General features: G+C 45.5%; 1 protein-coding gene across 2 annotated transcripts in view; it reads right to left on the bottom strand.

The window, feature by feature from the left end:
* The window catches only part of SEMA5B (semaphorin 5B), a 135,034-nt gene that overhangs the window by 22,544 nt on the left and 98,409 nt on the right, over positions 1-14,081 (bottom strand). The window contains exons 12-17 of one of the 2 annotated variants that reach the window (XM_075153924.1): positions 9,320-9,501; positions 6,069-6,212; positions 4,441-4,588; positions 2,855-3,080; positions 1,984-2,202; positions 27-197 (exon numbers count right to left, since the gene is read on the bottom strand). In XM_075153924.1, coding sequence (XP_075010025.1) covers positions 27-197; positions 1,984-2,202; positions 2,855-3,080; positions 4,441-4,588; positions 6,069-6,212; positions 9,320-9,501 — 1,090 coding nt within the window. The remainder of the gene's footprint in view (positions 1-26; positions 198-1,983; positions 2,203-2,854; positions 3,081-4,440; positions 4,589-6,068; positions 6,213-9,319; positions 9,502-14,081) is intronic. The other variant, XM_075153925.1, reaches the window with a different exon arrangement.

Raw genomic sequence — 14,081 nt, 5'->3', positions numbered from 1 at the left:
GTGGAGCAGGGACAAGAACTGGCTACCTTCACATGGGTGCGTGTTGCAAAGGGCCTCCTCAGTGTGCAGACCAATGCAGATATCCTCTCCGCTAGACGGAGCTGGATTGGTGCAAGTCCGCGTGCGCTGGTAGTGTCCTCCTCCACAAGTTGCTGAGCAGTGAGACCAAGGAGTCCAGCAAGACCATGAGCCTTTCACTGAAGGACATTGAAAAGCAAGGAGAGAGAGGTAGATGCCGTTGGTTACTTCTCTCACTGTGACAAAGCTGGAGAGCCCCAGTATCTCACCTTCCAGATCCACCCTGCCCAGATTAGCTAGTGGTTTCTTGCACCCCAGGACATTTGGGCCTGACAACAAGAACTTCATATCAAGAGAGGGTACAAATGTGCTGCACTCTGCAGATGCAGAATGAAGTCTATGCACAAAAAGACTCTGCATCATAAAGTGCCAAAATAGAAACTATTCTTTAGGGTAGTCACTGAAATCTATTCTATTCTATTCTATTCTATTCTATTCTATTCTATTCTATTCTACTCTATTCTATTCTATTCTGTTCTACACCTTTTTATAAAATAGTGTTGTCATTATTATTATATTGTCTCGTGATGCTTCACCTACAGCAACAGCAGATTTACTTGGGAAAAAAGTGCTGTACAACCCAAGTGGAGCTTATATAGCACCTTTCTGTGGGGGTCCCGAGTCCTCTAGTTCCAACCTTCAGGAAAAAGAAACTCAGAGGCTTTATCTGAGCACAGCCCCATAACAGGTTAATAGTAAAACTAGGGAGGGACTTAAGATCCCTGATTTCCACCCCCCGCCCCTTGTCAGGCTACCAGACTGCCTGATTTGCAGGCCCACATGCCGTTATTTCAGAAGATAATAACCTGATGACTTAGTGCAAGATAAACCCAGGATTTGTGTATACACATTGAGTGAGGCAGGGAGGGGGGAGACACAGAGAAATAGTAATCATGCACTCAGAACAGGTTGTAAAACATCATAGTGTCCAAGGGGAGAAAACAGCACAGAAGAAGGGCACAGACTTTAGTGAAAAGCCACGGAGAGCTTCCAAAATAGTACTAATAGCTGCCTTTATAGCACTAGAGTTATTTTCTTTTTATAGGCCATAGAGTGCAATATTTGACACTCCTGCTACACTCTTGCTGCACATTCTGATCATATTTTCCTATCTGCATTTGAATTTTATCTTTGTATTGAATTTTAGAATCATAATAATACTATTATAATACAGCATTTTCAAGTGTAGGCCACAAACTATATTGCCAGAGGTAGATAATTGCTAGAACTGCAAAGAGGCAAGGTAATTTGTGTAAGATCACTTAAATTTAGTTTAGATAGTTATTACAGAGCAAAGAGAAGGATAAGTGAGAGAGAATACAGTAGTCAATGGTCTATTATTACTATTCTGGACCAGGAGTGCAACATAAACATGAGGACAAACTCGAAAACCAGGAAACCAGGCAAGAATACTCCCTGCTGGCTGTGCAGGAAATGGTAACTGATGTCAAGAGTAGATGCCCATCGCAAGAACAATACGTAAGCAGGAGAGGGGGAAGAAACAAGTGTTCACAAGAAGAACCGCCACATCAAGCATCTCTACACAGTATTAAGCCACATTTATTAAGCCTGTCTCCTCATCAAGGTGCAGATGCACCGAGATGCCCTCCACTGGATGGAGCATCAAACCTTCTTGAAGCAAAAAATTGCTAGACAAGCCCCAATACTACTTCCTCTAGAGGATGTGGCTGTGTTACCCTCTGAGCCTAGGTGAAACATAAGTCATAGCACTAAAGATCACGTACATGGGTCATTACAATAGCTTTAAAAAAAATCAAGGAAAAATCCCCCAAATTAAAAAAAAAAAAAAAGAGCAGCTTGGAAATATTGATTTTTTTTGTGGTTCTACCTTTAAGATGGGGAAGAACACCTCTGAATTTCATGCAGGAAGATGATCATGGTTACCTGGGCAGGGATGTGGATTGCAGTCCTGGTACTCCATCGCTGACCCCACGCAGGGCAAGCCACCATTTTTAGGTTCAGGGTTTGTGCATGTTCTCTTCCTGATCCTAAAGCCCAACTCACAGTCCCTGGAACAGGAAGACCAGGCCCCCCAAAAGGACCAGCCCCCATTGATAATCCGTGCAGAGGTCTTACCAGTCTTGAGGAGGTCATCAACAAGAGCTTCAAGGAAGACAAACAAGACACCACATGGTCACAAATTAGTTGTTGGGCTTTTAAAAAGGGCTTCAGCTCATGAATAAAATCAGGATTTATGCGCTCTGGGGAAGAGTTTCTGTTGAAAGCCCTTAGCAAGAGTCGTGTTCCACAGGGTTACAGCTAAGCTAGATGCAAAATGAAATCTGTACACACACAAACTGAGTCTACTGATAAGCTTGATAAATGACCTTTCTGAGCAGCAAATTGTGGCAGTCCAGGCTGTGCCCTCAGGACACTGCCTTGCATCACAGCAGTAGTGAAGGGAATAACCCCACAGGCAGTGCACAAGGGGACCTCCAGGGAGAAAGAAGAGTAAAGACACACTGTCCTGTAGAATGGCTCTTCTCTTCTTCCCTACACCCTCATTGCCTGTTCGCTTTGGGGCAGCCTGGCAGTAGCAAGAACAAATCTGTACACTGCCATAAGCACAGAGCTCACAACTGTGTTGACCTCTAAGTCACGGGGCTCTCTCCAACCCTGCCATTCTGCAGTGATACCAGTCATACATGCCGAGACTTATGTAGACATAATCAGGTTCTGGTTGTTTTGAGAGGATCCCCCTTCCACCACCAAATCTAGGCTTGCCCTATGGTCCCCCAGAGCTGGCAAGACATACAGTCAGTATCACACACTGCTGAGCCATCATTGGGGCAGAATCGACTCTCCGTCTTCTTCCTCCCAAACTGTAGCTCATGGGGATCAGACAGCTGGGCACGACACGTGTAGCGGAAGCGCTGCTCCTGGCGGGCACCGTTCTGGGTGATGTTGACAGGCATCCAAGGGGTCCAGGGTGTATTCCTGCGCACCTCCGGGCAGCTCTCTGGGTTGCAGGTCTTATATTCCTGCCGAGAAGGAAACCCACTCTCTCCTTACTTATTAAACAGCAGCAGCCTAACTGACAGATTTACACCCCAGAAAATAAGAGGGTTCCCTCTGCATCTAAAACAACCTCCATCCACCTTATCTGACCTCACAGACACAAACCAGTGCTGGGCATAGCACAAAATGTGGTGACTATGGAGGCGGTAGTGGTGCATAGATTTAGGTGGACCTCAAGGGTGAACTATACCTGCTATTTTTATTTCTCCCTCAGGTTTGTGTTTCGTTGCTGACTCAAAGTCCTGTGGGGCTTCGAAAGCTTGGTACATTATAGGCAGGAGAATAATTCAGGCAATAGATAATAATAACAGCAAACAAGTTTTCTGCTGTGACCCTGAGATGCAGCTCTCAGGTCAGCCTAGAGGAGCCCCATGAGGACAAAATGTCAGTAAGGTTTATTACTTGAAATGTTTATTGTTTTATTTTTAAGATGAGTTTAGATTATCTCTTTTACAGCTATTTTTGTTTGGTTGGCTTTTGAACTCTCTAGTGAGGGCTATGAACCATTTGCATCCTTGGTGTAGAGCATCCATTCAGTACAGACAACATTCTGGCTGGGTGGGGATGGGGTGATTTGGGGTCTTTACAATTCTCGCCGCTAGTGGGAGGAATTCCAGTGACAAACATTGCGTTCTTGTTTAAAAATAAATAAATAAACCAGTCTTTTCTGGCAGAGGAAAAGAAATGTAATGCTTCAGGACTTTATGATTCTAGAGTAAACGCCAAACAGCTTGTGAACAGATGGGAGGTTCCAGATCAAATCTGCTTACACTGAAAGAAAACTCCCCATAAAACTAATTAAAATAGCTGCATGAAACAGCTGCCAGAATAAGAAAGGGAAAATAAAGAGAGAAAATGGGTAGCCATTGCCTCACTGATGGGTTAACTAGGCTTTTGACCTGTTGTTTACTCAAGTATGACAGTGAGACTCGTGTCTGATGCATGTAGGGCCTCCTTGACTCAATAGGATCATCCTCGGGAGTGGGACAGAAGAAAAAAATGTATAGTGCTTTCAGGTAAAGGCCTTGATATCTAAGATTACAGAGGCCTCAAGGAAGTCCTCTGTACACCAGTCTGTCCTTACCTGCGCGCACGTGCACACACACACGCACACACTGACACACACTCTCACACCAACTTCATTGACTTTGGGAATCTGCCACCTCTCTGCTTCCCAATTCATTTCAGCATCCTCTCTAGCAAAAGCTGAGGATATAATTTTCTTTTAGCTTGAGAAATATGGAGGAAGGAGTTAAATACTAAGTCCCTAGAAGCTAGATGTGAATAGGTGCCCCTTATGCAGTGTCAATAAACAATACATACCACAGCACAGCCTGGACATGTATTTCCATTTTCACAGGACCTCTGCCTTGAATGAATTCCTCCACCACAATTCACACTACATTTATTCCAAGGACCCCATGAAGACCAAAAAATCGGTAACGGACATGGACTGTTCTCATTACAGAATCTGAAAGAAGAAAGTGCATTGCTCAAAAAACATACATGTCAGCACATCCGAGGGACAAAATGGTGACGGACACAAGACTGCAAGCTGCATTTGGGTGCAATTCGTGCATGCACAGAAAGCCAGCAGAAGGCTGACACAACAGCAATATTGCTGTTCATGGCAGAGAACCATACCCTTGGTACAGAACGGGGAGTGGCTAACCAGGCTGAGCTCACTGAGACAGCTGGAATAAATGGTCAAGATCAGGTTTTTGAAAGTGCTCTCAGCTCATAACTTCTATGCACCGAATTCACAAAAGAGCTCATAAGCTGAAGCCCATGTGTCATGAAGAGAGAGAGTGGATGGCAAATATTTTTAATGGGATGACTAACGGGAGGTCAACTCAACAGTTGGCAGGTGCTAAATACTTGACAATCTTCTCTTCACACGATCTGGCCCTTACTGCTGCTTGGACCCTAAAAAACTAGTGTTTTTAACTGAAGCTGAACTATATGCATCTAAAAGCAGGCCCTAAATTAATGCTATTTCATGTTCCCTTTTCAAAAGGTAACTTTAATTTTGTTCAGCTTTTTAATCAATATTGGTCTCAAATTGAATCACACAGGACTGCAATTGACTCAGATGTAGTCTTTAAAACCCAAAAAGGACCATTCTGAATGGCCACAAATCAAACCAAACATTAAAATGTCCTGAATCAAGGAAGTTAAATGAATTGCCCTTTGTATTCTGAGAAATACAGAGAGATCTGTCTTAAGTGACCACTCAAGGGACATGCAACAGCCTACTGCCAAGCAGAGGTGGCCTTTAATGAAATGTCAAATCTGGAAACCAAATTGGGATGCCTTGAAGCACGTGTTTAATGAGGGGCTGGGCTTGAAGAAGCGTAATAGTGCAGATGGCTCTGTACATTCAAAAAGTATTGTCTTTTAGTGATTTTGCATGAAATTTGCCTAGTTTAGAGCGAAAAAAAAGATGTTTTTCTGATGCAAAGCCCTGCAAAAATTCAACCCTGAATCTGTGAGTTAAGCTATATTCTGCCTTGAACTTCTTTTGGTGCATCAGCACAGTTAGTACAGACTTAGGAACGGTGCAATTGGCAATGAAAGCGGCACATATTCAACTGCCTCCTCAGGGACGCATCAGAACAGTGTAACTGTATCTATAAACTCTACACTGCTAACAGCAGGCACAGCTTCTCCTTTCCTTGAGGAGGTCAGCCCTCTGTTTGGGGGTCAGGAATACTTGTGAAGGTCTGAAAGGTCCCGCCTGAGAGGAGCGGCAGCTCTGAAGTCTCTGATGGTGACAGGCTCATTGAAAGAGAGTGGCCATGCATGTGAGCAACCTCATCCCTCCCAGGCTCTGGAATTCCTTCTGCTTTCAGCCAAACAGCCTTAATCTGCATTCATAGAAGAGCCACCACTTCCAGCTGCCAACATTATAACCACAGAAGTGAACACCCAGCATTGTGAACATCTCTTACCTTTCTTCCCTGCTCTGTCCAACGCAGACCCTGCCCCCGTACCGTGGAGCGGGGTTGCTGCAGGATCGCTGGCGGACCTGAAAGCCTATCCCGCAGGAGGTGCTACACGGGGCCCAGGAAGACCAGGGTGTCCAAGCGCCATTTCTAACAAAGCAGGTGAGAAAGAACAGGTTACCTAGTGATCTGCCCACGTCATGCCGTGCTTAACAACAAAACACATAAGGTCCTGATGGGGGAATAAGAGATCATTCATTTCAACCAGACTTTACATCAGCAGAGATCTAGAAAAGGGAGTTTCAAAAGTGCTTAGCATTGGTCTAACTTTCCTCCCATTGAAGTCTCTGAGAATTGGAAAGGAAAAGAATGAAGCCAATATTGAATGATTTTGAAAATGCCTGCTAGGTTTTGGTGGGCAACAGTGCGGTTGCTATAACTCTCGCTAATTATTCCCCCATCATCTCCTCCATGTCTCATAATCCCCCTTTTCTGAGCCAATGGTTGATCCCAAAGTTGTATCTCCTGGACTCTTCTGCACAATGAGTGCAGGTTTTGAGGCTCACCAATGCTAGTTGTGCCAAAGGATGTAAAAAACCTACCCTCTGCTAATTCAGTAGGTACTGATGCTTTAAATCTCTTACAGCATAACTACTTCCAGCTCCCATGGTTTTATCACAAACCTCATAATATTTGGTGTTTTCCTAAAGCCTTCAGCATTGAATCCTATTAAGTGGAAATCTCAAATTTCATTAAAAATAACAATAATTGCTTCTAGCTTTCATGGCTGCCTGCAGACGTCACTGTAGTGTGACCTTAAATCTGTAGAAACCAGAAGGCAATTAAGAGCTCAGAGGCAGGATCGAGTTTCATGGTTTAATGAGTGATCACATCTCTGCTGAGCAGTGGTAACTTAGCCTGAAGCAAATGAGATGTAAAACCCCTTAGTTCACACCTCAGAGACAGAGATGTCGGCAAATGTTCTGCACCTCACTCCTGCGCCAGGCTGAGCACGTGCAGGCGGCCGGCTCCTGCGATGCTGCTCCCATGTGGTAACTCAACTGCGTGCTTACACAGAAGCCAACATTCTCATCTTTAAAATCTTGCATTTATTAAGGCTCACCTTCCTCTGATTTGGCAGCACTACTGAACCTTGGAGCAGGAGAGGAGGAACTGTATCTCATCTCTTCTGTGCTGCAGGTTTCATCTCATATGGAGCCAGTGGCAATGCTCTGTCTTACAGAAGTGCCTAATCTTGACACCTCACTGCCTTAAGCCAAAAAATCTCATTTGCTTTTGTTTTTTTTTTTTTATAAAGAAAAACCTTTCTAAAAAGTCTAGTCAAAAAACAACTCAGGTGCTCTCTGGTTCTTGAAAGCTAAGCTCGAAAACAGATGTTAATTTTCAAAGCATTTACTGAACTAATAACGCTGCTGGCAAGAAATATTTTCTGGCATAGCACCAATCAGGGCAGAGGATGAAAGTTAAAACCCACATTGCCCTTCGCAGTTTTTGTATTTGTTATCAACTCTTGCCTGTTCTTGGCAGCTTTATTTTAGAACCCTGTTAGATATTTCTCCCCTCCTCCTCTTGTTCTCTCATCCCTCTCCCTCCTTCCCTTCCCCTCTCCCGCCCCAAACAAGGTCAAAGAACAAGAAACTCACTTATATAAAAATCCTACTATTCCATCTTATTCTGCCATGTTTTAATCCACCTACCTCCCCACTCCTTAACCCAAAAGAAAGATTATATGCAAAAACACGAAAAGAAAAAATCAAATGGAAGGCTGCTGTTACTGCAGCAAAAAAGGGGAAGTAATTTCTATTAAAAATTCCTGAAAAAACCAACAATTCTCAGGATCTATTTGTGTTTCAGGATTTTTAACAGAAATAAAGACACCTTCCATTTTTAGATCTCCAGCTTTCTAATAGAACTCATCTTTAAGCATCCTGCTCCCTCTTTGCAAAAAGAAATCTCAATGCCATATGAAGTCAATTAAAGGAAATTTGAGGGCTGAGGCGGATGTAGGATGACCAGATGTCCCTATTTTTCAAACCATGCTGTTTTCCTATGTCTTCAGAGTGAATAATCTATTTTTCATGCCCTTCTTAGAAGCTGTTCCTGCCTCTTTTGCCATCAGAGCAGTGCTGAGAAACCCATCCCATGGCATGCTTTCCATTTGCCGCTGACATAAAAAGCCTGCCTTGGGAAGGCTCCGCGCAGCCCACGGTGGCAGCCCAGGGGCAGGAATGACTGCACGCCTTTTGGGCAGCACAGCCCACAACTGGAAGGAGAGATGCCAATTAAAACATGAGTATTGCTGAATCTTTGGTGCCAGGAGCAGCACTGATCTCCAGGGAGGAGTCAAGAGACAGCTGTCCTTAATGGAATGAACGTTTACGGAGAAGATAAAGGAAATTGGTATTGACCCAATAATTACAAAATATTGGCTGGCCCCACCCTGGTTAAGTAGTGCTTACACTATTGCATCGTCGTTCCTTGAGTCATGACATGATGTAGTCTGGGGGTGGTGGGGTAACATGGACACAAAACACCCTGGCTATGTTTGGGCACCCGACCAGAGGACATTTAGCTTCCATACTGCCCAAGTACGAACTTCAGGCTTCCCTGGAAAGGCAGCACTTCAACACAAGCTGAGCTACACGCATTGTTTAAGTGCTGTCCCCGGCAGGCATGCCTCCTAAACGCTGCTCGCTGCCAGATGATGATCTGTTGCTTTCACCTAGCCAGCGTGCTGCAGACAGTTCACAGACTCGCAGAACAAGGCAAACAAGCCTTGCTCGGAGCTAGGCTAGGCCCTGTCTTTGCAAGTGTTGCTCTGAAGGAGCTCTGCTCGATTTTGGCAATGCAATCTCGGAATCCAAACTCTGAAAAATTACGAGCTTACTGGATTTTTTTAGCTTATTGCTGCTCAGTTGGCTAACAACTACCTCTGCCTTACTCACCTCTTCCTGATGGGTCACTACTCCCTGTACAGTTGAGGGAAACCGAGGCACAGCGTAGGGAAGGTTAATGTGTACACTAATTCAGAGTGCTCGTCTTCCAAGAGCCCTGGCTGAAGGCCCTTCTCTCAGAGCCCTTGGGCTCCTTCATTTTTCACTGACTTCAAGCTGGACCTCACATACCTCAGTTTGTGGGATACAACAACATGGTCACAGAGACACAAGGAAGGAGCTAAGCTGTGGACAGGCACAACTCTTGTTTCGTTCCTAAAAAGCACAAAGCTGCTGAGGTACCTTGAGCAATTTGCAACCTCGATCCTGGCCCCTTCACAGCCGCGACCTCCGCAGCGAGGACGAGGGCTGTCACATGAACGTGACCTACACATACAGGAGCCTGTGCTGTCCCCATCCGAATGCTCACACAGTTGCCATGGGGACCAAGGCCCCAATCTTCCATTTGTAGTCAGGTTTTTCACCTAATTTTAAAAGAAAAAAGGTCATTAATAGCAAGTTTACATTTCTGGAGACAGCCCCACAATAGAAATGCCAAACAAAGCTGCCAGGGGGATTAAGATGCAGCTTAGATGGGAGCTGTCTGTGCTTGCGAGCAGGATTCAAAACATAGGGTTGTTTTCAGACAATGCCGCACCAATATTTACCCTCCAGATTCCACCCTGCATACCTAACGTGTGCGCACAGGCACCCGAGCCGACCCAGCCAGCACCACACCAGGCACAAGCATCCATCTGCCACACCACAAAACCCCCGCGCTCCCTCGTCCCACACTGCACAGCTTCAGCCTTTCAAGCAACACAACGGCCGGTGCTGACTGTCCCCACTCCATTATGCTCCCGCCTCTGCAGTGCTTGGGACTGCTCCTGCGGAATATTTTCCAGGTTAGCGTTCCTATAACCATAGTGACCAGCTGAGACCGGGGCCGCGCTGAGTTTGGCCCCCGAGGCCTCGCTGAGTTTGGCCATGTCCAAACACATAGTAAGAACTGGCTCCCTTTCTAAACCCAGCTGTAGCCTAAATGGCTAAGTTGGTTGAAGGATAGAAAGCGAAGGAGACGGTGGTGACTAGAGTTAACGCTGAGGATCACATAGTGGGCTAAAGAGCAAGAATTCATCTCAAGGCAATTTATAGACCAGACCACACTGCTATCTGTTTACTCTGCCCTTTGTTTCATGTCTGTACAGCCCGAACAGGCTGGGGCTTGAGCTTCCTGTGCGCTGCAATGAAGAAGTAAAAGCATGGTAGTCCTGGCAGAGCAAAAGCATGAGAAACAGAACTATTTCAGCCCAGGATTGGTGAAGACCTTCCAGGAGATAGGGTGTCAGAGCTTGCTCCCCTGTGCCTTGTAAGCAGTGCTGCTAGGTAAGCCCCAAGCTGAGGGCTGGGGGAGCAAGTGCTAGGGCCCTCGTCACCAAGGCTGACTTGAGAAGACGAGAGCTGCCTGGTCCTCCCAGGACTGCTCCCAGGCCACCGCTGCCTTCTCATGCCCACTCCACCGCTACTGCAAAATCCAGCAACTCCAGGACCATGTTTGGGAGGCTGCCCTGGACACCCCTGCCCGGCTTCCCCTCTGCTCCTGACTTCAGAAACACGAGGCAGAAAGACATCCATGCTGGCCCTGCCTAGGAACAGCTGTTTCCTTGCTACAGCGCAGCACCGTGATGCACTCTCCCCGAGAGGCTCCCTCCATCCTCCCCACCCCACGGCCCTCCTCGCAGGTGGGATGGCACAGATGGTGGCTGCCTGCAAGTGGCTCATCCCCACTGATGGGGCAGCGGGATGCTCAGCAGCTTTGGTAAAACTGCTGGCAAAGACAATTCTGGATTTGGCCTCGGTGTCACAGGCAACCAAGGGTGAAGAAAGAAAGAGGCTGGGGCCCTGGCGAACAGCCCTGGCCCCAAATCTGAGCCAACTACCGCTGACAAACCCCACTGCGCCATGCTTCACTGAGCTGTGCAGTCAGCAGGATCCGTCCCCTGGGCCGCCCCAGGGGCTATATCATTTCTCCTGCTTTACAGATAAGGAAACCAAGGCACAGAGGGGCTGCAAGCTTGCTCGGGAGCCACGCAGGGAGCCAACCACCGCCATGGGAGTAGCGCTTTCAAACACTCATCCTCTGAAACATGCTGGTCTGTGCTTGTTCTCCAAGTCCGCCACTACGTTAAACACTCACGATGCACCTCTGGTGGGCTGTCATCTTCCCCTCTCACCCATCTACAGCAGCATCAAAAATATGCAGCAGTGGCATGGAAGTAATTTAGATCTGTTACTGCGCTTGTCAGGCTGTAGTCGGGGGGTTTCAAGCATCTGTTGTAAACCTTTGTTTGCAATAGATTATCATGTCGTCGCAAAAATTTGCTCTGGGCTGCAGGTTACAAGGCAAGATGCCCAGAGAAGAGAACACTGAGTTTTGTTGTTGTTGCTGAATTTGTTGTTTTAAACATGCATGCAGTCACAAATCAATACAGTTGGGTTGCTAAAAGTCGGGGGGGGGGGGGGGGGGGGATCAAAAGAACTACTTTCAGATATTTAATACTAGATTTTTATCTCCTTTTTCCTCCTGCCTTACAAAAGTCATAATCCAAGTATTGGATCATTTCTATTCACTTCTGAGCCAGAAAGCCTTGCTGATTCCAGCAGGGAGTTCTGTTCAGAAATCAATGGTATGATATGGCCCGTGGCTTCAATTAAAAAAAAAAAAGCTGACAAATAATTATTGGCTCATAAGTGATACTGGGAAGCAACCCAAAAATTAAACAAATAAGCAGCCATAACCAAAATGCTGAGATTTATAAACATGTCACGTTGTGAGTGTGGGAAGTTTTTATACTTAAGAAATTACATATGGATTATTATTCCATTTTCAAATTCATAAAAATATCTTCAAAAAGCAAACTTGGGAAGTGGGATAAAAACCCACACGCACTGATCTTTTTCAGGAATATCTTTACAAGGCAAATCCTTTGTAGCCAACACAGGGCCCATCAGACAGAGAGGACATCTTTAAAAACACATGTGAGCAAATGCCCTTCTCTCGCCTGACAATATTACCAATTCCAGAGTTCTCATATGTTGTAAACTGACATACTCCCACCAAAGGCATCACCTGTTTGTTTCTCCCTTGTATCATCTAAAGACTCAAGTGCAAGATCTAAAAATTCAGACTGACCATTTTTACTGCCCGCTACCAGGACATTTTCAATGTTTAATCTGACATTACAGATAAGGCTAGAAGCATTCCTTGTTCTTTCGATTCATCTGTGCTTCCTCTTATGATTCAGATGTCAACTGCTTATAACTTTGCCAAGCTTCAATTATTTCAGCTGGAAGTTTCCATGTTGGCTGTTTGATAGAAGTTGAAAATTCTTGCAAAGTTTCAGTCAAAATATTTCAACCATTTCTAAAATCAAATCTGGGGAAAAAGAATATCCATAAGCAGCAACCTTTTCTTTGAAACAAGCTAGTGTTCAGAGCAAGGAACTGAACTTTATGTCCGTTTAACACCATTTTGCAATCTCCTTGAAAAGCCATTCAAATCTGCCTACGGTATACAATCCTTGGGAGGTGGGGAGGAAAATTCTCAGTTTTCAGAGACTCACAGATTTTGATCCTGGCACCTGAAGTCTTCTCTGTGCACTGGGCATGCTTCAGTGTGGGCCAGAGCAGGATTACCCTGGGCACTGCAGCTCTGAGTGGCTGAGCCCACATGAGTTAAAAGCAGGGTACAAGTCTGCTAGACACCCCCAAAAAAGGAGTGGGGAGACTGGCACTGATTAGCAAGAAAATGGGGTAGGATGGAGCAGATGCCAGATGACCAAGATAGGGATTTGCTGGACACACAGAGTGGGATTGGGATGAAAACCTGCAAGGAAGAGCACCATTTGGCTCGGGATAAGGAGGACTGTACACTTTATTGGGAATACTCAATTCCTGACTTGCCAACCACCATCAACAGTGACCCCATGAGCTTGGCTAATGGAGTTTGTTAGCCAAATCTAAAGTTCCTTTCCTGCTGGTGGCTCATGTTGGCATCAGTAAGATATTATAAAGTAGGGTGTGGCTTTTTTCAGTTTTCCTAAAACCAAAATGCACCTCACTCCCTTCTCCCAAGCCTAAGAAGAAACAGCCTGCAATCATGTACTCAGGTACTCATGATATGATACATGCATATACAGGGAAAAGAAGAGCAGCATGTGCAATTTGTGTCCTATCATTTCTCAATGTTAAAATGTTTGACATCATTGCAACCTTAGCAATGAACTTTTAGAGGTTCTGGGTGTTACCTGCTAATAATATATATTAACCATTGCCCAAGGTACTGTGTTAACACTGTATGATTAACCGTCTATCTAAGGTCCCTTAATATTAAAGCTGGAGAGTGGGAATCTGTGGTACAACGTAGTGCTGTACAAAGATGTTCAGACTAGCTCTGAACAAGCATGTTTGCACAAGAGCAGCAGTGTGTTAAGCGTTGTGGTTGACTCACACAAATGCCTGGCCCCTGTAGGATATAATTCAATAATATGCCAGTTCTGGCTTTAAAAGTCGCTGCATGCCAGTCTCTCAGCTGTGCCAGGACATCTGTTTGTGGGCTAGACTGCAGAAGAACTCACTGACATTATCTGGGTTAGGAAAAGTTTATTTGGGAGGGGTGCTTTTAATCTACGGCATGTCACACTTGAGTGTGATCTCACATACAGCTGTACCAGCGCAGCTGAGCGCCTGGTGCTCAGCCCAGGAAAATGGGGTGAGAAAAGCCAGGACTTCTTAAGACAGTAACTCATCTAACTAAACTCCCAGACAGGCCTTTTTCAAGAGTGAAATTTGACATTGGGTCATGGCATTCCCCTACCTTTCAAGCGGTCATTTGTGCATGCTGCCCTAGACTCTTGCCTCTGTTGACCGTGACCTTTATCCTACACTGAACACAAGGAAATATTTGGATATTGCCAACGTAGGTGCTTAAATGAGCCATCCCACTCCACGCCAGATGTGAATTCATTCCAGCGAGGGGCAGAGGAGAACGAAAAAGAGAGCACTT

This window comes from Calonectris borealis, chromosome 6 (assembly GCF_964195595.1).
Source record: "Calonectris borealis chromosome 6, bCalBor7.hap1.2, whole genome shotgun sequence".
In the NCBI taxonomy this organism is placed as follows: Eukaryota; Metazoa; Chordata; class Aves; order Procellariiformes; family Procellariidae; genus Calonectris; species Calonectris borealis.
The sequence above is the reverse complement of the archived record's forward strand: the minus strand, read 5'-3'. Positions and strand labels throughout refer to the sequence as shown.